Source organism: Pantherophis guttatus, chromosome 4, assembly GCF_059756535.1.
Source record: "Pantherophis guttatus breed Tessera chromosome 4, ASM5975653v1, whole genome shotgun sequence".
Lineage (NCBI taxonomy): Eukaryota > Metazoa > Chordata > Lepidosauria > Squamata > Colubridae > Pantherophis > Pantherophis guttatus.
The window spans coordinates 36,222,885-36,249,831 of NC_142066.1; the positions used below are offsets into that span (position 1 = coordinate 36,222,885).

General features: G+C 38.9%; 1 protein-coding gene across 1 annotated transcript; it reads left to right on the forward strand.

The window, feature by feature from the left end:
* Positions 1–750: 750 nt before the first annotated feature.
* LOC117668995 (serine/threonine-protein kinase SBK2) lies at positions 751–26,689 on the forward strand. The gene is made up of 4 exons (XM_060693653.2): positions 751–943; positions 7,351–7,525; positions 13,035–13,237; positions 15,023–26,689. The coding sequence occupies exons 2-4, from the start codon at positions 7,360–7,362 to the stop codon at positions 15,581–15,583; spliced, it is 930 nt and encodes a 309-aa protein (XP_060549636.1). The 5' UTR covers positions 751–943; positions 7,351–7,359; the 3' UTR covers positions 15,584–26,689.
* Positions 26,690–26,947: the final 258 nt, after the last annotated feature.

Here is a 26,947-nt window from a genome sequence, read left to right on the forward strand (position 1 = left end):
AATCTCTTGCCAGTTCTTTTGATTGACAAATTCCATTTTAATATTCTTCAGTTGTATTCAGTACAATTCCTCATATTTATAAGTGCAGTCATATTTTCCAATTGCTTTCATTTTATTTATTTAATTTATATTTAAATTATAAATATTTAAATTGTTATATTTATTTATAAAATCTGTTTTGTTCTGAATGGTAAAAACTCGAAGCTACTCTGTTCAGGCTATTTGCTCTTGAAACTTCGTAGTATTAGCTACGAATTAGCTTTGTAGACATCTAGAAATGTTTTTATATGAGAAATGATCTTATCTTTGTAGACATACCATAGCAACCTGATTTCCATGGGATTCACATTGATGAACTGGCAGATTGTTGGCAGCCATAAGACCAGAACAAGCTGGGGCACAAAGAGCATGAACAATGTGAAAAAACAACAACAGGCAAAGGGGGTTCAGAGAGGGGTACCCTTGTGTTCTTTTCCCCAATCCCCCCCCATGCAATGAAAAGAGAGGACACAGGATGTCACTCTATCACAAGTACAAGATGAAGGATTATGGGGCATGGCCGAGGAGCATGGGAGAAAAGTGAAAGGCTACTGAAGTCCCAGAAAGAGGAGTCCAATATCTTCCTGAGGATTACTTATATTGGCAGATGTCATTGTTAGAGCTGAATGCAACAGAGTAGAACGGGCTGCCTGGCATGCTCACTCTTTCATCTGTCCAGGAAAGATAGATGAGGTTTACCCTTACACTTTCAACCAATCCCCCTCTTCAAACTTCAGCTCTGTAGGGTGTGTGGCACAGGAGAAGAGGCGGAGCGTCACACTTAGACCAGTAATGTCTAGCAGACACCCCAGCTGCGCTTCACACAGCCTCATTAGACAGCAACAGAAGCAAGAGAGAGAGAGAGAGACTGGACACCTCAGTTCTTCAGCACAAAAGGAAGTGGGTAAGTTCTTGATGCCAGTTTGGTGCGAGTTACCGCGGTGAGATCTCTGCTACCTGGGCTGCAAAGATGGGGTCCCGACATGACAATCTACAAAGGGGACTGCATTCATGTAACAGCTTTTGTCTGTAAATTTATGCACTCATTATGACATTTTGCAAAAGTGTATGGTGTATGTAAGAGTGAGCTAATGTCTCCATGCAGGAATCAAGATTAGTACATAGGGTTTGTCGCTTGAAGTCTAATCATATATCTATTATTGACACTGCATATTCGTCAGAAAGTGTTTGTTAAAAAATGGTCTAGGCTCTTGTCCAGGCACTTGGAATGCAAAAAATTACAGGCAGCAGCAAAAATGGGCAGAAATGGGCAGGTGTGAATGAATGGCTTAATGCTGAATTCCAATAAATCAATCATTTATCAGTTATTGCACTGAGTTATATTTTTTGTGGTGCCACATGGGAAGCATTGAGATGTCATTTTATTTCTTTGTTGCAACCTGCAGCACATCTGGACAATTAGTGGCAGAATTAAAAGTAAAGAGCAATCGTATAAGGTCACATATGCTGTATAATATGGGGAAAATTGGAAAAATAAACCCAGAGCAGCAACAATTTCTTGCAATGTCTACTTTTAATTAGAGATGGCTTACAAAAATGTTGGGACTTTTGGTAAATGTGAAGGATTTTCCCCTACATTCAATGCTCACAATGAATGTTGCCTTATGTCTGTTTAACGCAGTGTCCAGTGACAGTAGAACTTAATATAAAGAGGAATTGATGCTTTATGTCCATCTTTGTTTCCAAAATGCTGTATCATTACATTTTCCCAACACTAACAAAATATAAAATGGCATTCTCAGATTCTGCTTCATACTTGAGGAGCTCTCATATTTTTAGAGATTTTGTAATGCTTAAATTGAGGATTAGCAAAAAATTTCAAGGCTTTTGTACAAATAGTCTGTTTAATTTTTTGCATCAAGCAACCAATTGGTTCCATATATATTATAGTAAATATATAGCTAATAAACAGAATATACAAATATATAACCCAAATTTTAGTAGACGAATGGCCATTTGATTTAAAAGCAACTCAACATTTGAATTAAAACGGAATAGCAGATATAATAAAGGCTTCTTCTGGAATGCATACGCCATTTTTTAATTTTGTTTTATAATTTTATCTCATTGTTACATACAATTTTTTTTTTACTGATGTACATCATATCAACAGACATTTGAATCATATGAATTAGTTTATGAATCAGTTCAGAACAATATTCTTGCTGGCTAAATTTGAGACATATGGTTTTAGGAAATAATGACTTGATACTGACAAAAAGCACCTGGCTAAATCATCATCACGGATTCAGGAAAAGCTGGTCTTGCTCAAATCTATTGTGTGAATTGGGCCTTAAGGGCTGATGTGGGTGTCAGTTGGGTCGGTAAAATAAATCCCTGGGATTTGGTTAATTGATCATTTAATCAGAATTGTTTATGAGGAAGGAGAATTGCAGATAATTAGTGTTGACTCTGTATAACCTAGGGATGTTGTTCTTTCTCACAACGTTCTTGTTAAAGAACCACTATCCTTACTAGATGACAATCACAATGGCTTTGTCTGCTCCTTCATTTTTATTCATAGCTTCTTAAAGATCTTGAGCTCAAGAAATACTTGAAGAGGTCAGGCATTTGATCTTTTCAAAGACTAGTTTTCTGAAATGACTTTAGAAATCCAATTATATCCAGTACTTCAGGACTAGGAACGAGTATTGTTAATAAAAAAAAAAGTGTGCGCGTGGGAATTCTCTTACTAACCTCAGAATTAAAAAAAAAAAACAACAAAAATTGTAGGAACTGCAACCAGAGGTGAGGAAATTTTGCTTTAGGTGCGGACCAATTTACATGTCATATAACATGTCATCAAGTCACCTATGATTAATTGTTTATGTTTATTTTCCTGGGCCAGAAATAAGATAAGAATGTTTTGGTTCATTAAAAAAAAAACCACACAGAAAAAAGTAGGTGAAAAAGGTGAACAGGTAGCACAAGCAATCACAAATAGTACGGACTGGAATCTCACTTCAAGGATTTTCAAATGCTGAAGAGTAAAGCAAAGTGTAACCTCTAAATTTTATTTATCCCTTATTCAGTGTTAATTTGGCAACCTTTAGCCCAAGGATGCATGTTTTTTAAGCCTTCTAGGCAAAACAAAATGGAATAAAATAAAAAATAAACATAAAAACTACTGGAAAAATGGGAGAATAGGATTTTTTTTCTTTTGCAATTTCAAAAGTTATTATTTTCATTCTCTTTGCCTTGAGATAGAATGGGTGCAAAGATCCTGAGCCTAGAGCAACAGTGCATAATTTAGGTTGACTCAGAAACAAAAAGAGAGAAAAAAAGATGAACTCAAAATGCAATTTAATTTACACTAAAATATAAATTAATTTATTAAATAGCTAAGTTAATTAGCAACAATTTTAATCATTTTAAATCCAATCACATTTAATAATTTAGAAATATTTAATAATGTTCTCCTCCTGTCACATTAAAAATGGCAAAGTACTGCAACTGAAGCCATAACAACTCCTCAGAAGTCAAAAAGACTTCAGGTTATTTATTTCTGCCCTAAACCAAGCCTAACCCTTTTGAAATACCGTTTTAAAAAGGAATGTATATTTGCCCCCTTCTTACTGATTTTTTTCCTTTTGCTTAAATAAAGACCAAATTAAGAATTCTGTAAGTTTTCCAATTTTATGCAGTTTTATGTGTATTGCCAGATACTGTACATGTCTTTTCAGTGAAGGAACCGATACAAATTGAAGCAACGTTGGGAAATCAAATTGCCAAGTAAGATGCACCACAGATTCAGATGATGCCATCCATTCAAAAGGGAAGAGTAGATTTGTAGGCTGAATTTGTCTTCTTTGCATATTGCACAAAAAACAATTTTTATGTCAAGTCCATGCATGCGAAATGCACACTTTTTTGCATATATGTGTGATCACAGATTGTTCACCATAGAGCTCAGTGTCTTAAATTCAGAATTAGAAATTTACAAAAATATATATATGGTTGGGCTAGAAAATAGATGTACAAAATAGATATTTTATTGTTAGCAGGGTTCACATCTAGCTTTTCTTTTAGAAGTTCGGCATAAGGGGATTACTCTCAAATGTTCTTTTAGTCGTGTTCAAATAAACTAATTTTGTTTTAATTTGTTGTCCATTTTCACAAAATTATTCAAAGCTTTAACAAGCCTCTTTTGTAAATCCAATATAAATGAATTATCCAGGCTACTCTCTTGGTTTGTTAATTGTATTTCCATTTTAAACATGACAACATCAATTAGTTTCAGTGTTCAGTGTGACATCTTTTTCCAAGTCATTATTGTAGCCTGTCAATATTTAAATTCACTTTCAGATCAGTCTCAACTTAATCAAGTAAAATTGATCCTCTTTCATAACATTGTTTAAATGCAGTCCATCTGTACATCAGTCACTAAAAGTTAAGAATTAAGAAAAGTTAAATTCTGGCTTCATCATTCAAAAATATCTTTCAATATGTCCAGTGTTAAATTTTGCTTCATTTTGTATCTGTAAATTAAATGTGTTCTTCTCTTTTAATTTTAATGTTTAATTCCTTCTAATTTGTCTTAGTATCCAATTATTATGTACATATATTGTTAAAAAAATTAAGAAAAAAGCATTTTCATATGGAAAGCATTCTTATTTTTAATAGTTGAAAAGCAGTTAACAAGCATTTTCCAAAAGTGATGAAAAGGAACTATGAGAACCCAGTATCCGTTTAAAGGTCTGAAAGATGGTTGAGCAAGAAAGTTATTCTCATCTCCGTCATCTCCCAGAGCTCTAAATTTTGCAAAGACCAATGTTTTACAATCTCCTTGGGAGGAACAACTATCTGGAGCACTTGTGGATGATCTCAAGTCTGCTTTGCCTGGAGAAGAATTACAAAGAGCCACTGTTCTCACCAATTCTTCATTAGACATGTGGTTGTTGGCTCAATTTTTTGTGGAGTTATCTTCTGTTTGCCATTGTCTCCGAAAATTGGAGGTACCACCATTTCCAAGTATTTAATGCAACAAGAGACTTCATTTGTCTAACATTGAAAGTTAAGATAAGGCATTCATAACTAGCTGTAAAAGTGCTGTAAGTTTTGACATTTATATTGTGACATTTATTTGTGATATTTACTAAGCAGAACTCACAAATAAGGAGTGTGTCATAAGAATAGCAAGAACAACAATAACATATATCCTGATGAAGAATTGTTTGTGCAACATTGTCCCTATGAAAAAATCTAAAAAGTATTCATGGAGAGATAAAGAAGTTTATATATGATTCACTAAAGTGTTTTAGGAGTGTACCACTTGAATTGAGCCCCAAATTCCTATAACCCTTGTAACATGTAGGATAGGACACTTAGCATGAAATTAGAAGCCAGATCGACTGGCATCAGTTAAGTAAGGAGGCTGCAAGTGACTGTCCATTTTCAGTGGGCCACTAGAAATATAATAAAGAACATGACAATAGTCCAGTTTGCAATGATTTTTTTACCCCAAAACTGGAGAGGAGCAAGAGTGCCCCAAAAAGGCCAACCCTGAAACATTTTCCACTCTTCATTCCAGGATTTCATAGTTCCGCAACTAGGACAAAATTCTGCAAATGGCATTAGTTAGGAAAAGTGATATATTTAATGAACCTGCTAAATTCTGCCTTGCTAAATTTGGAATGAGGTTTGCATGTGTGAAATGGGGACAAGAGAAGGGAGGGACCACCCATGACACATGGTGCTCTAAGAACACACACATGAAGGATTGTAGCTTTGGTTCATACAGAGGTGCATGAAAGCAGCTACCTGCATACCTCCATGTGTCATGATTGGCATATAGAGATTGTAGGACAAAAACTTTCAAGGAAATCAAAGTCACTTCTAAACACACTGCTAATGCATTTCTATTATTATTGCTTCTGCATTGGTTTGGACGAGGAAAACAATTGAAAGACTTTAAGCTCTGCAATAAAGGCTCATCAACTGAGTACAGTAGACTGGCTAACTTAATTCAATTCATGCATTGATTCACCCAGTCCTATATATAACTGAATAACTTCATAGTGAAAAATAATGCAGTCACCTCTTAGATAGGAAGGTCACATTCATGTAAAAGTGGCAATCCCTTTTTCACTTTCCAAACTTAGAACTGGTGTTTACCAAGTTTTACATCTTTCAACATAAGAGGAAGAAGAAGTTAAGGAGAACTGTGTATGTTTATCAATCACAAGATGTTTTTTTCCTCTGAAATTATTATTGATCAATCTGTAGCAAATAGCCTGAACATGTACAAGGAGAATGCAGAAAAGGTGCTCTCCTATTTTGGTTTCTCAGGAAACTGGGGAAAAGACAAGAAAGGTCATAAACCAGGTTTCCTAGGGGCCTCTGTAACTCTGACCCTTTTTATTGCCTCTTCTGAAGTAAGACTACACAGAAAACAGATGCTTCACTGCAATGTGCTGGAAAGTTGGAAGAGCAACTAACTTTCTTTCCCTCTTTTATTGCCAAAGGAATCTAAGCTTAGTGAAAATGAGCAATATCCATGTTAGGTCTCATAAACCCAGACAGATTTCATTCTTGAGGGACTGAGTGCAGAATAAGTAAACCCCACTTTTCTTTTCTAATCTATAAAACAATTTCAGGGCAGAAAGCAGCAACAGGGAGCAAAAACAAACAACAATAATAACAACTAAAATCTGTATATCCAAAAAAAAAAAAAGGGAAAGAAAGACTTTTTGGGCTTCAGGAAAAGAAACTCATGGGTGATAATTAACCATACTTCACTTGAGTTCCATTCAGTGCCATTAATGTTCTTAATACACAGAACATGGTAGGGGAATCTGTGCATTTTGGCACATTGGTAATTCTGTAGGATTGAATGCAAGTATTGTAGAAAGGCATAAAGAAAATTATAATTACAAAGAAAAGATTTCTTATTTCATATTACGATGCACATTGGAGCATGCAGAGTTTGTGAATAAAAACTACAAACTAAAACCATTTAAAAGAGATGTCAGGAGATTTCAATCTCGCAAAACACTTTTAATATAGACTGACAATGAGAGACAGTGAACTCATCTAGTCATGTTTCTTGTCTGGTTTACTTGAGATGGTTGATGTCAATTTTTTAAGTCTCATAGTACAAATCTCTGACTGTCACTTTACTTGTCTGCTGAATTAGGATGGGTCTAATTCCTCTCCGTTAAGGCACTGGATCCCCCTCCCTCTCTTGTCTGATCATTCCCTAGGCAGCATCTCGATTCCTCATCCCTTGAGGTCATTTTCACATACCATTGCAATAAGATATATTCACCAACTTCTTTGTATTTCTTGTAGGGTTTCACCATGAACCGTAGTTTGGGGATTGAGGCACAGGCTCGTCTCACAGACATGTTGGAGATTACTGCCCAGAGCCTGGTGCACATGGAAGTAGCAGACCACTACCAAATCATCAAGGAGCTGGGCAAGGGGAAATATGGCCAGGTGGTCCTGGTGATGCACAGGCAAAGAGGTAAAGATTGCTTTGTATGGTCAAACAATCCTACTTTCTCATTAACTATTTTAAATTTATTTGTTTGTTTCCCATCTTCGTTGTTTTTACAAGGTAGCAAAGATATCCATTACACATATTCCTCCTCCTATTTCCCCCACAACAAGAACCCTGTGAGGTGGCTTGGGCTGAGAGAAAGCAACAGGCCCAAAGTCACCCAAATGGCTTTCATGGCTAAAGTGGGACTAGAACTTACAGTCTCCTGCTTTCTACACTGATGCTTTAACCACTAGACCAAACTGGCTCTCTGTTTGGACTGAAGAGGTTTTTTTTTGAATGCAGGACCTAGTAGGAACCAGGACATGAAGATGAATGGAGAAATCAAAAATAAAATATAATTCAATTAAATATATCTAATTCAATGATTTTATATTTACTTAAAATGTCTTCCTTCTGTCACTTGAAAAATTGAAATTTGATTGAAATGAATGATAAGGGATATATCAAAAGCTATGGGGAGTATATGTAGTGCTGGAGTTTCAAATTAGGCCACCCTGCTTTATACTGATTTGACATACTGGTTAATAGTATTTTAGTACCCAGCTGAATAACAGCCAGGTGTTCAGTTTCAATGGAAAATAGTTTCCATTACAGTTGCTTTTGAGAAAAACAGATTGATTCATATAGCTAGTGACTCTATACCAGTGTTTTTAAACTTGGCAGCTTTTATGTGTGTGACTTTCAATTGTCAATTCCTCAGAGTTCTGCATGTTTCTGCCTATAATCTGAGCCTTTAACTGCACATATGAATGCATGCACTATATATGTATGTTTCTATCTCTCTCTTTCTCTCTGTGTCTACCAAAATACAGAGAAGACAATATGCAAAGACAAATTCTAAAAAGTAATATGCACACAAACAACACATTAATGATTAAGTTAAAATACCAAAAGACAAATAAAACATCTCAAGAATTAACAAGCTAAATTGATATAAAACATGATCACTTATACATTTAGTAACAATGTAGTAAATTAGGTATTAAAATTATCTATATTTGCAAAATATGAATTTTACATCAAAGGGAAACATCATTTTGATAAGTAAAAATAATAAAACCTTGTTGAAAATTGATCAGTCCTATATTTCCAGTCTTTGATATTTGGATTAATGATACTTTTCCAATATCTTGTGCAATTTGGTTAATAGACAATATCCTAGAGTGGCTTATGGTGATATACAAAATAATTTATTGTCAAAAGCCACAGGATCATTGTTTTAAATACAAAATCAACAAAGATTTCCTGACAAATACCCACTAATTATATGAGCTGCCACTTCTTTGAGCAAAGTTTTTAATTTAAAACTAAATAATGTTGCAATTGGCTACCATGGTCAAAGTAAATGTATCTCCCCTCCACTGTACAAATGTAAAGTGCATTCACTACCAAATTCAAGTCTCTCCCCCCCACCCCCACCACCAATACACATGAAGTCAGGGGTGAAATCTAAAAATTTTCCCTATCAGTTCTGTGGGCTTGGCTTAATTGGTGGCCATGGCTTGGTGGTCAGTACCGGGTGGCCATAGTCAATAATAATAAATAATAAAAATAATAAACAAAGTACACAAAACAATAAGAGGAACCAAAAACCAACTTTTACACTTTACACACACACAACACAACTCACACAATGTAAAAGCAGCTGCACTTCACCCAAAATGGCCCCTGAAACAAACAGGAACCTCACACAGCCACAAAAAGCTCAAAAACCAACTTTTACACTTTACCCACACACAACACAACACAACTGACTCACACACAATTTAAAAGCATTTTGACCCAAAATGGCCCCTGCAACAAGCAGGAACCTCACACAGCTACAAAAAGCTCAAAAACCAACTTTCACATTTTTTCCACACAAAATGCCATATACAGCTTTGTGAAATTTTGTGTGTGTGTGTAGTTAGAGTGAAATACTACAGAAATATACCAAATCTCAGAAAGCTGCACAAATATATATATTTTTTAATTTGATTTATATGCCGCCCTTCTCCGGAGACTCAGGGCAGCTTACAATGCGTTAAGCAATAGCCTTCATTCTTTTGTATATTTTTATACAAAGTCAGCTTATTGCCCCCACAAACTGGGTCCTCATTTCACCTACCTTAGAAAGGATGGAAGGCTGAGTCAACCTTGAGCCTTGGAGAGATTGGAACCAGCAGAAATTGCAGGCAGCTGTGTTAATAACAGGGTGCATTAAACCACTGTACTATCAAGGCTCTTATTTTATTGTATTATTTTATTTTATTTATATTTTTAGATAAAAGCAGCTAAATTTAAAACTTCCTTTACTTTAAATTGCTGTCTAAAAAAGAAATAAAACTCCTAAAAAAAACCCTGTTAACTATTTTTTTAAAGTCTTTCCCCCCCCATAAAAACTCCCAAATTGAAGGCACAAGGCAGGCAGGCAGGCAGGCAGATTGAGTTGCTCACCAATTGGATTGATTGCAGGCAGGCAGATTGAGTTGCTAGCTGATGCAATGGATTGCAGCAGCTGAAGCAAGGCTGGAAAAGCGAGCAAGACCGAAAGAAGCAGCAAGCTACCAAGTGGGCAAGTGTGGACCGGGCGTTTGGTTAGGCATGGGGGTGGGCAGGGATTTTTGCTACCATTCTCCAAACTCCCCGCCATCATTGCTAACAGATCAGCCAATCTGGTCCGAACTGGGAGCATTTCACGCCTGCATGAAATGCTTAAAGTGCCCTTATAAGATAATATTCATAGTAAGCTGAATTGACCCCAAGTGGTGACAGGGAGAAGACTTAGTCAGTAACCTGTGGCTCAGTAAACCTATTTGTTTCTATTAACTGAGATAGTACAGCTGCCATGCTGATGTAGTAGAAAAAGACAGAGTCAGTTTGGTCTAGTGGTTAAGGCATCAAGCTAAAAAATGTGAGACTATGAGTTCTGGTCCTGCCTTAACCATGAAAGACAGCTGGGTAATTTTGTGCCAGTCATTCTCTCTCAGCCTAACCCACCTCATAGGGTTGTTGTGGGGAACAACCCTATGAGGGTTGTTCAACAACCCTATGTGTTGTAGGAAAAATAGGAGGAAGAAGGACAGGGATGTCAAACTGGCGGCCTGCGGGCCAGATGTGTCACACGCTGGCCATGCCCACCCCAGCTCCATAAAGGGGGAAAATGTCACAAAACTTAATGTGATGGCAATGTGATGTCACAAGTTTGACAGCTATGAGGTAGGGCAGTGATGGCTAACCATTTTGCCATCGCGTGCCAGGACCGAGGGAGCACGGGGGGGTGTTTGTCACATGCATGCATGTGCACCGTATGACCCCCCCATGGTCCCCCCCGCTCCTGGCACATGATGGCCTGGTGGGCCCGGTAGGCCCATTTTCCTCTCTCTCCCCAGGCTCCAGAGGCTTTCTAGGAGCCTTCCTAGAAAGCCTCTTGAGCCGGGGAAGATAGGAAAATGGGCCTCCCGCCCCTGAGGCCCTCTAGAGGCAGGAAACAGCCTGTTTCCCTACTTCTGATGGGTCCAGAAGGCCTGAAAATCAGCTGGCTGGCCCGCGCATTCGCGCCAGAGCTGAGCTCGCATGCCCACCAATATGACTACGTGCGCCACCAGTGGCACGCGTGCCATAGGTTCACCATCACAGAGGTAGGGTGTTGCATGTTTGCTGCCTAGAGCTATTTGTAAAAATAATTAATATGGGATACAAATAAATAAATAGGTCACTCAGATACACATACACAGAGTTTTTGCTGTTGCTCATGGCCACTCAGTAAAATAACAAAGCTTTACTGATTGTCTGGTATATAATATATGATTGCCTATATGCATTCCAATAAAGTTATGTTCTATCTTCAAGTGATTTGGTTTCTTTAGATGAGCCAGGTTTTGGCTACAACAGCACATCTCTATCTACATATACAATATCTATTCTGTGAACAGAGTTTTATTCCAGCCCTTTTTCTCAATGCAAGAGTTCTTCAAAGATGTGAAGGGGAATTTCTCTTTCCTAGTCTCATGCTATTGCAGATGTGGTTTAGCAGAAATTTAAATACTGACTCTACAATGTTTTTTCCTGAACTGGAAAAAAATTGATTCTATAAGTTAGAATCTTTCAATTTGAATAGAAAAGAATTGAGAACAAAAATGGAATTATTGATTCAGGAAAATGTTTAATATAGTGTATAAAATCATATTTGCAAGGATTTGTACAGGATGCTATATTTCAGGTTCTTCAAAGACTGGGCCTGGAGTGCATTAGACAAGAATTCAACTGGATACCTGTTTCCACTTCATCACAGGGATTTTATATATATATATATGTGCACACAACAGTATGAATCCAGTGCGCCGCTTGCTGAAGCACTTGGACTCCCAGTACAGGATGGGATCCTTCAGGCACTCTCCCTCCTCTCTGTCAAAATGGGCAATTCTACTGTAAATTTAAATATATATAACATTAAACATTATGTTTAGCATAGTGATGAAAAAAGGAAGAAATAACAAAATTACAGAAAGAGGAAGGAAATTGTTAAGAAACAGGTTCTCTCTAAATGAGTGTGAAAACAAATCTGTTGTTCTTGAGTTATTCTTAGCATTTAGTGTTATTCTTAACATTTAGCTGCAAACATTTAATATATACTATTTTTTTCCAGCAGCCCCTACCTCCAGGAAAATTGTAATCATATACAGTAGTGTCTTTTTAAAAATGATTATTGATTTGGAGCCAAAATATTTGGTTATGTTAGCTGATCCATTAATTAAACCACTATTGACCTGAACTTAACCAGAACAAATTCAGTCTCTTATAAACATTTTAAAACAATATAATTTTAGAATTATATCACCATATTTTGAATTCCTTAAAAATGAAAAATCTAGATTGCATTTGTCAATTTATCTATAATGGAAATGTATTTATTGATATAGGATGTACAGATACTCCTTGATTTACAACTCCTTGATTTACAACCATTCAAAGTTACAACAGACATTCCCTATGCATACTTCCAACCCGTTTTCAGAGTTATGACACCTACACAAACTCCAATGGTTGTGTGATTACATTTTGGGTGCTTGGCAATAGGCTTCCCTTTATGATTGTTTGCAGTGTCTCATGATCATGTGACTCTGATTTGTAATGTGTTTTTGCCAGTTTCTGGCAATTATTTCTGATTTCTGGCAAAAACACCCATTAGGGAAAATGAATTCACCATGAAATGACCATGTTTCCCCTTAACAGTCGTAACTTCAAACTGGTCATGTGATGGCTCAACTTATGACCGTAAGAACTTGTGACTATAATTCCAGGTTCAATTATGGTTGTAAGTTGAGGACTACCTGTCGCAATGACCCCAAATTTTGGTGATTTTGCATACAGAAAGTTCTGCTGGAATAGTTGCTTGAAATTGCACAATGATCAAAAGACAGAAAAGCCTTCTGATTATTGGAAAATGAGGATCTTGGTCTTATCCGTATTCCCTCCCAACTTCTCTCAGGGACCCCGATGGCTCTCAAGCTACTACCTAAATCTAGCACCAAGCTCCAGAATTTCTTATATGAATACTGTGTGGCACTCTCACTTTCTGCACATCCTGCCATCGTTGGTATGTTTGGCATTGCTATAGAGTCCAATCAGCATTATGGTTTTCTCTATGAAGCAGCCCTGCATCGAGACCTTATCTCCATTATCAAGCCCAAGGTAAGGCATATTTTTACATTTCAAGGTTTAAAAAATTAGTATTATTAATAGATTTTAGATTTATTGTATATTTTAACATCTGCAATCTGTTACTTTTAGATTTTAATAATAATAATGGTTTGGGCACTATTTAACAAAATGAAATTCAATGATGAAAAAAAGTAAGGTTCTATATTTAGGCAAGAAAAACCAAATGCACAGGTATAGTACAGGTGGCTCTATTGTAGTAATTGTGAGAGAGATCTTGAAGTCCTAGTGGACAGCCACTTAAATGCAAGCCAGCAGTATGCTGCAGTTGCCAGTCCTAGGCTGCATTAACAGAGGGATAGAATCAAGATCACAAGAAGTGTTAATACCACTTTATAATGCCTTGGTAAAGCCACTCTTGGAATATTGCATCCAGTTTTGGTGGACATGACATAAAAAAGATGTTGAGATTCTAGAAAGAGTGCAGAGAAGAGCAACCAAAATGATTAGGGGATTGGACACTAAAACATAAAGAGGGGGGGATCAACCTGGTCTCCAAAGCATCTAAAAGCAGGACAAGAAATGATGGATGGAAACTAATCAAGGAGAGAAGCAACCTAGAACAGTGATGGTGAACCTTTTCGGCACTGAGTGCCAAAAAGGGAGCATGCACCCGGCACCAAGTACTGAAAAGGGAGCACTTTGCGCACGCTCATCAGGCCTGCGACCAGGATGACGAACTGCCCAGGGGGCATGCGCACTCCAGATAAGGAGTTCCGGTTTCCGGGGCACACATGCACTCGGGCCAGCAAGTCTTCCAGTTACTGCCGCCCATGAGCACATGACGATCAGCTGGCCGATGTGCATGCTCATGCTGGAAAATGGAAGACCAGTTCTTCTAGTTTCCAGCACTGCCGCACGCACAAAGGCCAGCTGATCATCATGTGTGCGTGCCAGAAACCCGGAAGAGGAACGGGCGACGGCGTGCATGCCAGGTGACATGGCTCCACATGCTACTTCGGGCACGTGTGACACAGGTTCGTCATCACGGACCTAGAACTAAGAATAAATTTCCTGACAGTTAGGACAATTAATCCGTGGAACAACTTTCCTCCACAAGTTGTGAATGCTCCAACACTGGAAGTTTTTAAAGAGAGATTGGATAACCATTTGTCTGAAATGGTAGAGGGCTTCCTACTTGAACAGGAAGTTGGATTAGAAAATCTCCAAGAACCCTTCCAACTCTGTTATTCTGTTCTGTTTCGTTTTAAGGTATGCATTTATTTATTCAATAAATTATTTACTAACTTATTACATTTTAAAAATAGTATATAAAGTTTAATTTTTCAAAATCAATTAGAAACAAATCAACAAATCAACACAGAAGATGTTATAAACTATGAGTCAAACACAAAGTACGAGGTGAGGTATTTTGAACTTCAAAACTTGAAATTTTGAACTTTGATCATAATAGATGATAAATAATCATAATTCCAATTTCAAAAGAATTTTGAAAGCTTTTTTTTCAATAGAATCATGTGACGCTGAAAAAAAATAAGAATAAGTCCAGTTTTGATTTTAATTGTGATTGGATGGGTTGTGTGTTGAAGAACAGAAAAAGGCTTGAGTTTTAAATGCTATAGACCAGTGTTTAGCAACTTTAAGGTGTGTGGACTGCAACTCCCAAAATTCTGACTGGCTGGGGAATTCTGAGAGTTGAGGTCCACACACTTTAAAGTTGCCAAAGTTGAGAAACACTGTCATAGGCCATTTAGAAGAACTAATGGATTAAAAAGTGTTTTTCTCTAATCCATCTAGGCGGGCATTCCTGAGAAGGCAGCCAAGCTCTGTGCCAAGCAACTAGTAAGTGCATTGGACTTTATACACAGCCGGGGCCTGGTATATCGAGATGTTAAACCGGAGAATATCCTGCTTTTCGACCGTCATTGCCACTGCATCAAACTGACAGATTTTGGATTGACCCGACCCCAGGGCACTCTGCTGCAGCTTGTGACTGGGGTCATCCCTTATACTGCACCTGAGCTAAGCCGTGGCACTGCTGGCACCCCAGGCCTACCCATTGATGCCAGCCTTGATGCCTGGGCTCTTGGGGTATTGATCTTCTGCCTGCTCACTGGCTACTTTCCTTGGGAAAAGACTCTACCCGAGGATTCCTTTTTTGACGACTTTGTGATATGGCAAGAATCAGGTTCAGATGAAGATCTGCCATTTCACTGGCGTCCTCTGTCTCAAGATTGCATTGCTATGTTACAAAATCTTTTAGCCCTGGAGCCTACCAAGCGGGGCCCCATCCGCCAAGTACTCAGCTACCTGGATCGGCCGTGGCGAGCAGACTTGGCTGCTAAAAATGTCATCTGAGCTGAAATTTATCTGACTGGCGTGGGGGTGGAGGGAGGCGAAAGATCCCCCCATTATTATGTATTTACAAAAAAAAAAAAAAAAAGGTAAAGAAATTCTATGCATTGGGTAATTTACAACAGTCCTCAATGCAGTGATGGGATTCAGCTGGTTTGCATTGGTTCAGGTGAACCAGTTGTTAAATTACCCATCTCCCAGTATCAAAGTGGATCCTGGGCACTGCGCTGCAATGGAGAAATGGGCAATAGAGCAGCCTGTGCAAGGGAAGGAGAAGGCCGCTTTCCCTCCTCCTTCCCTCATGCCTCAAGCTATTGCTTAAAAGCATTGTAAGCCGCCCTGAGTCTCCGGGGAAGGGCGGCATATAAATCAAACTAATAAATTAATAAAATAATAAATAAATGCCAGCTGCTCTATTGCAGCGCAGCACCCAGAAACCACTTTGATGGGGGGGGGGAGGTAATTTAACAACTGGTTCGCCCAGGGTCAGGTTGGCCATTGTGGGAAACTTGTCCTGCATGTGTGGTGGAGCTGGAGGATGGAGATGGGCCACGCCTCCCACAACAGCCAACCTGACTCTGGGCAAACTGGTTGTTAAATTATTTGAATTCCACCACTGCCTCAAGGTATACCTTTTGAATGGTTTGATTTTATTGGGAGAGTCTAAATCAATGCATTTGATCATGTTTAAGACGATTATAAAACATAAAGGTAAATATTTTTGTGTTAATAAGTTGGAATTTTAAGTATGAAAATATATCATTTTCATTTAACAAACTGTTACTTTAGACCTTGCTCCTAATAATATATAGTGATTCTAATCATATGTACTAATAAGCCAGAATGCAGTTTATCTGGTTTCAATTTAGGCTGACATTGTGTTATTGTGGTTTGTGAAACATTGTTTATAGTTTAGTCAAGAAGCCATGCTTAAAAACCCATGGCTTAGCACAATATGTGAACCTAGTCAACTACTGGTTTCATACATCGCAGTCATACTTATTTGACTTTCTGGCTTAATTTGCTATGGATCCAATCACAGTGTTTTTTTTTAACAGCAGAGATGTATAAGAAGACCCTCTCTAGCACAATTACCAAAATGTGTATGGCAAAGTTTCAGGCCAGGAGTGACAAAAAGTGAAAATTGGTAGTATAAACACTAACATAGATTATAGAGGTAAAAAGATTCTCAGGCAGCCTCCTATAAATAAATATCAGGAATACCCACCTCTGATTATTGTAGTTCTAATTCAATAGTACTCTGACTTTTAAACAAACAAAACAAAACAAAACAAAACAAAACAACAAAACAAAACAAAACAAAACAATAAAACAAACAAAACAAAACAAAACAAAACAAAACAACATATTTTAAAAGTCAGGATGCCATTGAATTAGAACTATATATATATTATGTTATCCTATTTATTATTTTTATAAATAACTCAGGGCAACTAAGATATCTAATACTTTTTTTCTTCCTATTTTCCCCAAAACAACAACCCTGGGAGGTAAATTGGACTAAGGGCGTGATTGTCCAAAGACATGCAGCCAGCTGTCATGCCTAAGGTGGAACTAGAGCTCACAGTCTCCTGATTTTAACTTTGTGCTATAACTGCTAGACAAAGGTTTCTCAATCTTGGCAAATTTAAGGGGGATGGACTTCCATTCCCAGAGTTCAGTTCAAGTATCTTACAGTTGCCATGGTTGTGAAACACACTAGTCCAACTCAGGCATGGATTCTACTTACCTTTATTACTCTTCTGCGCATGTGCAGATGGTCCATTATGATGTTTGGGTGGGCGGGCAGAGCCTCCCGCTGTTCTACTACCGGTTCGCAAGAATCGGACAGAACCAGGAGCAATCCACCACTGGTCCAACTGAATCTGTTTTTAATTTTTCTTTCTATCTTTTAAATATTTTTTTTTCAAATGGTATTTAGAGAGGTAGTTATATGAATTGACTAGCTAACTAATATAATAATTGTGGTCTCACTCATTTTACTTAATTGCCCTGTTTACTGGATCCTAGCATGTAAATGGAAATTATGGCGCAGATAAGTCTAGTCACAATGATTTAGCACGATGTGTTGAATATACTTGACTTCAAAATTTAATCTTGAATAGGCTTGTCTACCTAAACCCAGTCACTTTGGGTTTACCAGCCATATTGACACAACAGGAGAGAACCCATTTGTGAAATTATTTGTGTGTGTGTTTGTTTTTCTCAAACAAACCATGCTTTTCCTAGATTGACACTTTTGGATTAGATAATCTTAGACCAAAATGGTTACGAATTATAATGCTGTGGCCCAATATTTCTAGAGATTGAGAATGGTTGCATTATAGATAATCTAGAGATGTTGATAAATGTTTTTAGTAATGTCATTTTTTTTGCAGTTCGGTTATACATATATCATGACAGTTAGGGACAGAGATAAATTATTTTTCTATTTTAATTGTGTTTCTGAACTCTAAGGCATTTTCAGATCTTATCTGTTCTCACAGTTACAGAGAAATCTTTCTACAGGTTCTTCCATTGTGCCTGCTATCTTTCCTATCTGCATTATGAAAGTATAATACCATCCATCCATCCATCCATCCATCCATCCATCCATCCATCCATCCATGTTTATTGAACAAATATGTTTATATGGCTGTCCAACTCTCACAGATGATTCCAGGCAGCTTGCAACATAAAATCATAATATGAAAACCATGACCCATTGACCCACCCATTCCCAATAGCAGCAGCAAAACAATAAGATCAACCTCTTGACTGGGTGGGTTCATTTCAATTCAGGGCCACCAGGCCTGCTGACAAAATCATGTATTTAGGGCCTTTTTGAAAAACAACAAGTAGGAACTAATTGTTATCTCTGGGGTATTGATGATCCATGGAGGAGTCACTAGCAAGAAGGCCCTTTATTGTGGTCTCACTAGGTGTCTATATCTAATAGATGGGACCTGCAACATGCCTTGCCTTACCATCCTGATGGGCCAGATGGATATAATGGGGGAGACCCTGTCCTTCAAATGATGTTTTTTCAATACACATTTTCCACTTACTTTTATTGTTACTCTTTTTGCTTTGCAACAAATTCCTCCAAAAGATTAATTAAATAATTACATCACAATGAAACACTAATTAGGCATATTTTCCAGGATTCAAGGCTTGGCTTGAGGATTCAGCACCCCTAGCAGGCAAGAACCAAATTCTTGACATCCAGGAACTAAAATCCAGGAAGCAATGTATTTTCTGCTGGGTTTGGAGTGTTTTCTACTTTAATCCGTTGCCACCAAATAGAGTGAATTATTGCCTCTGATGAAAGTTATCTTTACCATACTGCTTGTTCTTCCAAGCATTCTGAATCATTTCTACCTCAATCTCCAGCAATACCCCCAAATGTTGGGGGTGGGGTAGCTTGTACCACATCCAAACCTAAAGAAGAAGAACCTAAAACTGTTTCCAAGTACAAGATTTATTAATGTAAACCCCACTAGTTTTCTTGACAATGATACATAAATGGTTTACCAAATATGTCTTCTAGAGTATTTATTTCAATCTTCTTATCAGATACACAACCTTGAGATTTCCTAATGATGTCTGTTCAAGTCCAAATAATGTCTTTTGAAGTCAGTCAGTGTCAATGAGAGGCTGCCACGTAACTTTGCATCCAGTGTATAGTTCCTTAATGGGAAATGAGGACAGAGTCGTTTAGAAACAAAATTGATTGCTGTTTCCCCCACGAACACTAAAAAAGGTTATTCCTGTCTCCAGTTATACAAGCAACTGGAGACAGGGTAATACTCTACTGTATTATCCCAAAGGTATTGTCCTAAATTGAAAAAGCACCTTTGGGACAACCATGACCTGGATGACTGAGAAACTCCATAAGCACACTACTGTATTACCCTCTACTGTATTCTACTTTTAAGGGTTTTTGTTGTTGTTGTTGTTGTTAAGCTTTCACTGTAACTTCCTATCTACTTGATTCTCAGCTAATCCTTCAGTTCAGGTTTCTCAGGCTGTCCGATAAGAAATCAATGAGATTCTATGTAGAGCAGCAACCTCCAAACTTTTTTGGGCACCAGGGACTGGTTCTGTGGAGAAAGGTTTTTGCATAGACAGGACAGGATGTGGTTTTGGGTGCTAACTGCATACTGCGGATAGGGCTTCACTTGTTTGCATGGAACGGTTGCTGGCATGCTGTGGACCAATGTTGGTCCATGGACCAGGGGTGTGGATCCCTGATGTAGAGGGTAAGGAAGATGATCTTTATGAAACTCTGAAAGAAGCATTATCTTGGCAAAGGGGGCTTAAATAAGATAACACTTGGAAGTTGCTCAGACACCTTTCTGATTCAACAATCTATAAGAGGACAAATATAGCACAATCCAACTTGCATGATTCTGCTACAATAGCCAATATTAATAGAAGCAAATTTAGCCTTCCTGTGGAGATGATTTCCTCATCTGATCCTTCTAGTATGGCTGACAGGCAGTGATTAGGGACTAGAGGGAAACCAAGTGCCTGCAAAAAGCAACTAAAAGAGAAAAACAAAGGGGGGAAAAAAGTGCTGCCTTTTGAAAAAAGCACTTTTGAAGCAACTATGAACTGGATGACTTGAGAAGCTCCACAGACTGCAGCACCCAAAAAATGTACAAAAAGAATTGGGCAAATTTCAGCCCGCAACCTCAGCTTCACCATGCTAAGTACACAACTAGAAATCTTGAAAGTCTAGGTTAGAGATAGTCTCAAAGGTCCAAGCTCCAGACCTAAACCAACATTAAGACACCACTCGCTTGGAGGCTAACTGGATTTATTTAGCCGGACTCTGGCACACAATGAGTTCTAACAGCAAAATGCAGCAAAGATGTAAAGTCAGCGCTGGAAGCATCCGCATCCCAGCACGTTTAATCTGGGCAAACCACACCCTTCCACCAGTGCTGGCCTCGCCCCATTGTCAGCTGTGCATCAGCATGCCTGATTGGATGTTGCCTGGTCGTTCCATGGCCCAGAACAGCTGATCATCAGGCAGGAACATCTGATCATCAGCCTGTCGCTGGAGCTCTGAATCCAGACAGGCTGCTTGCCTTGCATTGCCCCACCTCCCACTGCACAGCTGATCTGCGGGTCATCTTCTGCCGACCAGCTGGTCTTCGGCATTCGTTGGCACACCACTGCAGCCTCCGTTCATTGGCACACTGCTGTAGCCTCCTACACTCCCATCACCAGTGCTCTGTCCCTCCCCCGGTATGGCAAACTCCGGGGCTTCAGGGTTTGACAGGCTGCTCTCTTCTACCAGGGCTGCACCTGGAAGACAGGAAGCAGATTCAGTGAGTACATATGGCAACAGATCATCACACCCAACCTCCCAAATCCCCCCTCCCTGGTTTGTGGGGATGTTCCTTAATTCCTTTTAATCAGTCGGCCTGCCTGTATATCCACACTCGCCACCCAAGAGGCCTCCATGAGGAGATACTGTTTCCATCAAACCAGGTATTGCAGCTGACCCCTATGTACTCAGGAATCCAATACCTGGTCGATCTTGTAATGGGTCTCCCCCACCCACCTCCACAGGGCCTAGTAATGGTAACGTTGGTGGTTGAATCGAGGCTTTTCTTATAGGCTTCAGCAGACTGCCATGAAACACTGGGTGTACTTTACCCAACAATCAAGGTAGCTTTAGCTCCACTGTTACAGGATTAAATACCCACACAATGGGGAATGGGCCCAGGAACTTCGGCCCAGTTTCTGACAGAGGACCCTTAATTCTAAGTACTTGGTCAATAGGTACACCCTCTCCCCCATTTGGAACAGCTTCTGTGGAACCCGTTTTCTATCAGCCTGTACTTTTTGGGTTTCTGAGGCTTTCTGCAAGGCCGTTTTCATGGCTCCCCACACTCCTGCAAGGTATCTATCCATTGCTGTGGGCCAACAGGAGTAGGAGCTTCTCAAGGATATTCTGGTATGGGAACAAAGTCTATTCCATGCACCACCTGGAAGGGGGTAAACCTCCTGCTGTTGTGGACAGGGTTGTTGTATGCCACCTCCGCAAATGGCAGCAGCTCTGCCCAGTTGGATTGTTGGTGACACCTAAGGTATCATTCCACTATGGTGTTGGTCCTCTCTGTTGCCCTGTTAGTACTCGGGTGGACTGTCAAGCTTAAACCCTGGGAAGAACCTATCATCTGGACGAATTCCCACCAGAACTTGGCTGTGAATTGGATCCCCCAATCCCAAATGTTCCTCTGCGGCATGCCGTGGAGGCAATAGATGTCACAGGAACAGTTTAGCTTCCATGCTGATGGCAAATCGGGGCGAAGTACAAAATGGGCCTGTTTTGAAAATAGATCGATGACCATCCATATGACAGTCTGGCCATTGCTCTCTGGCAGCTCTACAATGAAGTCCATGGCTATCTCCTCCCACGGCCAGGTTGGGATGGCCACGGACTGTAAGAGGCCCGGTGGCTTCCCTGTTTAGGGTTTTGCAGTCGCACAGACTGGGCAGCTTTTGACATAGTGTCCTATTTCATGTTGCATCCTGGGCCACCAGAATTGCCTTTTGACTAAATGCAGAGCTTTAGGAACCCAAAGTGTCCTGCCTGTTTCACATCATGGCAGCTCCACAGTACCTGTGGCCTCAGGGCATGTGGCACGTACAATTTACTGCCTTTCCACACCAACCCATCCCATCGGATAAGCAATATCCAGTATTCCAGGAACCAAGGGTCGGTTAGTAGTTTGGTCTGTGAGCGATTGATCAATTCATCTGGGCTTACAACTGGCCACTGGGCTGAAATCCACACGGCTTGTTGCAGTGAAAGGGGAATGATGGTGTGCACCACTTCCTCCTGGCGACTGTTGTATTGCGGCATCCTGGACATGTCTGCCAGGAAGTTTCTTCCCCCAGGGCTGTACTTCAAAGTAAAATGAAAGTGTTGGAAGTACTGCACCCGCCGCACCTGCTTGGATGACAAATGTGGAGCCTGGAGTGCCTTGAGGTTTTTATAGTCCATCCACACCTTGAATAGCACTTTATTTCCCTCCAGGAGGTGACACCATGTCATGAGGGCCCACCGGATAACGAAAGCGTCTTTCTCCCAGATGGCCCACCACCGTTCATTGGCATGCTGCTGCACTCTCTGGGTCTCCTACACCTATCCCAGTGCTCTGTCCCTCCCCTGGTATGGCAAACCCCAGGGCTTTAGAATTTGACAGATAGATTGTTATGGAGAAAATCTATTCTTTGTGGTCACCATGCATTGAAAAGGACTTGACAACACATAATCAATCCATTGACAAACCAATCAGATTGTATCCCCAGCAAAAATTGTATTCAGGAACGGCTTTTAAAACTGGAACAGCTCGATAACACCAAGCTACCTTTGCTTTGGACCAAGGATTAGATAAAGGCAGTATCACAAGGAAAGGTCATAAAAAAGATTTGCTAGGGCATGTTTGTGCTGGTTAGGAAGGAAAAAACAAAGTCATGACCCTTGGCTCTGCAAAGAAGCATTGCCTTGATCAGGAAAGGATCCATTTGTCACACTTCCTGATATTTGCATTTCCCCCAGGGAGAATGATACAGAACAGCCTGTTGATATCCATTCACCAAAGAAGGAGAGAGGGAATGGAAAATGCTCTGAGAAAGATGTCAAGGGTCTGGAAAGGGATCTTGTCACCCTTGTCATTCTTGCATTGTAGCAGCTGCTGGAGCTGCAAAGCAGAGAAAAGGTGTTTGTAAATATGCTGGCCTGTTCGCAGCCATGCTGCCTGCACAGTGGGAAGGCTACTGGCCTTATGCCTGGATCCGTGAAAGGGCAACACTTCGGCTAATGCAGCAGGGTGGATCTTGTAACATCCCCAGAGAGGCATCAAGTGGCTGCTAAGGGGGAGGGAAGGTCCTGGAATGTGTTCCTCTTGAGGATGGAATAAAGAAATAATAAGGGTGAAGTATCAAGAAAGTAGTATATAGAAATTGCCTTATTTTTAAAATTAGTTTATCCTTATTATACATGGTCATACAGTTCTCAAAGTATGCTGCAAAATTAAAATAAAAAGTATTAGAATCCTAATATCCAGGATTCTATACAGTCTACACTCAGCCTTAGCAACTTTAAGGTGCGGAATAATAATTTTAATAAGATGGTTTAATAAGATGATTCTTTAAGCATCACTGTCTGGGGAATTTAAACATATTTTAAAGTTGTCAAGATTGAGAAAATAGTGATCTGTGCATATCTCAGCAAAAAAAATATAGATACATACAATAGGAAGATGAAATACCAACAGGAATCTGCACATTCAACTGAGAGAGAAATCTGTTCCAGCTTCCTTCCCTAAGTTCCTACTTTCCTGATCCAAAAATGTAAAGTTGTTTCCTTCAGTACTATTATGACAATTTGATTCTGGTTTGAGTAGCATCTGTGTGTAGAATCTCAAGGAGACTGACCATTTCCTATGGACACGTAGTGATATTTTGCACAGTATCTGCATTGTCATTTTTCCATTAAGTCACAATTTTTAGTTCAAATACAGTTGCAAAATATGTGTTCCGGAATGACCCATAACTGATTGAGAAACCTAAAACAAATGCAGCTATTTCAGTCTCTTTTTCATACATTTCACCTTACAAGAGGAATAAAAGCATTTAAAATACAAAGCAGAGAGGTAAAATCTTTTTTGAACAGAGATTCACACTTGTAAACTTTATGGACACATTCAGGCAATTTTCTTAACAATGATGTTGTTGGAAGTTATTTACCACTGGCCAGATATTTTTTTTAATTTTTAAATCCTTTCAACAGTTTTGAATTTACCTAGTGATGTCCCATACAATCTCTATCCCTATCACACTGATTCCATACACACTTCAAACAGCACATGGAAATTTATCTTCATCTATGGGCACAATACTTCTTTTTCATTACTGAGATAAATCTTGATGGTCCCTAATGACACCTGCACAAGCTGTTATTAAAGTCATAACATTTTTCTAGTGAGAAAACTAATGACTTCCTTAATGTCACATAGTTTAAGGAAACAAAAATTATCAGATGACATTCAGCTCCCCCCCCACCCACTATGTTGGGCTACTAAAGCAAAGTCCATTGATGTCACAGGCAGTATTTGATACAACCACCTTATACCCTGCATAATGTTAAGTGCACAGTTGGAAACCTGTCTGGATTTCTCTTCGATGTTACCTAATGTGCTGCTTATTTTGATCCAAGATGATGACACAGTAAAAATTGATACGTATCTCATAAACAGTCATAGATATTTTTTTCAAAGTTTTCCCACTTCATTTAATAATCATAAAACATAAAAGCTGAAAAAGAAATGTTTGATTTTAACCTACAAAATTAGTGGGATCTTTTTACTTTTCTGAGTCGTTCTACTGATAATTGTTACCATTTACTTTTGAAGATTACAGCTGACTGTATTTCAAGAAATCATACTTAAATGAATTGTACTTTATTCTAGTTGAAAATGGGATGGCCAAAATGCACAAGAATCAATAATAAAGTACCCAGATAACTGGTCATTAAGCAAATCATGTGACCACAATGGTGGTATGATGGTTGCAGTCAGGGGTGGGTTTTAAATTTTTGTACTACCGGTTCTGTGGGCGTGGCTTATTTTGAGGGCATGGCTTGTGGGGAGTAATGTGACTGGGTTGGCGTGGCCAACTTTTTTTTTTTAACTTTTAAAAGCATTTTTTCTACAACCTTAAGAGGTTGCAGGAAAAAATGCTTTTAGAAGCTTCTGACAATCAGGCAAGTCAGCTGGGATCACCAGAGGCTTTTAAAGGCATTTTTTCCCTCTACAACCTCTTCAAAGAGGTTGTAGAAAAAATGCTTTTAAAAGCCTCTGAGATCCCAGCTGAGCCGCATGATCATCAGAGGCTTTTTTAACTTTTAAAAGCATTTTTTCAGCTGAAGAGGTTGTAGAAAAAATGCTTTTAAAACTAAAAAAAAGAGCCTCTGATGAGGTGGGCGGGGTAAGTGAGCAGCGACCGGGCCAGGGACCAGTTCGGGGGCGTCGCCAGCCAATGTTATTATCAGTTCTCCGAACTACTAAAAATTTTTACTACTGGTTCTTGCGAACCGATGCAAACCGGGAGCAACCCACCACTGGTTGCAATTTCAAAGACAGGTCATAATGGTCCTAAATTGAGGACCACCTTTATATCCATGGGTTTTTTTGGGGGGGGAGGACAAGTGAATGTTTTTCAGGGATGCTTTTTAACCAGATCTAGAATTCCCTTGTCTTTTTCCACCCTAATACTAACCAGGTTCAACCGTTTAACTTTTTCAATATCATTCACAGTTGACCAGGTGGTCAACTAAAATTAGGGAAGGTTGCCAAATTAAACTTGTATGAAAAAAACTGCACACATTTCTGCAGAAAAGCTAAGATTGCAGGTACAACAGACCAAAATTGTTCCATTTTTTAAAAAGGTACAAATGCACATAACAAGGAGTGGGGTACCTATCATATGTTGACAGCTGCAGTCCTGACTTTTCTTGATCCCTCTTCTGCATAACTTAATAGGATGAGAAATACATTGTTTTGCATTTGGTCATCCTAGCTGAATTCCTGATTGGTCCCAATGTAAGCCTCTAGAAATATTTAAAGACGTACTGAAGACTTCTCAAAATTAATGACCTTGTTCTCCAGGCCCTTAGAAAACTAGTTTTTGGAGTTTGATAAGAAGCAATAGATAGTCCAACCTTGGTTGATGCATTGTACAAAACAATAAGCAATGGCTTATTTTAAATCAGATTTGTCAATAATAATGCTAAGCCTTTAACTTTGGTTTACTAACTACAGTGGCTTGGTTTACAGAGCTGTAAGTCATAATTTGATGTGTTTGGTTTTGACAATGTCAGTCTAAGCTTTAATGGTTTACAAGTCATAATTTATGGCTTAATGTTACGTAAGACACTCACCTACTACAGAGATAATATTGGTCTGCTGTTTAAGGCTATTTTAGTAGTGTTATGTGAATATAAGCCTAGGGCTTTGAGCACAGAATAGCTGGATTTGTGTAAGATGTTTAACTAAATAAAATGGTATTTGTGCTTTTCATGATTCAAAGTAAGAGCTCAATCTTTCTTTTAATGTATTATTAGAATCTGCCTATCATCTTAATTTATATTATACTAATTATATATTTGGCATGGAATATTTTGTAATCAAAAGAATTGTGCTTTCTTAACCAGCATGAACTCAGCTCATAAGTAGAAAACCTTGTTTTCTGGTTGAACATATTCTATCATTAGGTAAAAATTCTAACTCAAAGACCAAAATCCCCACAGAGATTCCCAAACTCATTCTCCAAGGTTTGAAGATT

Bases quoted from the DNA above. Each gene is read 5' to 3' on its own strand.
- LOC117668995 (XM_060693653.2), top strand. From the start codon at position 7,360: ATGAACCGTAGTTTGGGGATTGAGGCACAGGCTCGTCTCACAGACATG. The intron at 7,526-13,034 runs GTAAAGATTGCT...AACTTCTCTCAG, and splicing joins GGTGATGCACAGGCAAAGAG to GGACCCCGATGGCTCTCAAG. The intron at 13,238-15,022 runs GTAAGGCATATT...TAATCCATCTAG, and splicing joins TCTCCATTATCAAGCCCAAG to GCGGGCATTCCTGAGAAGGC.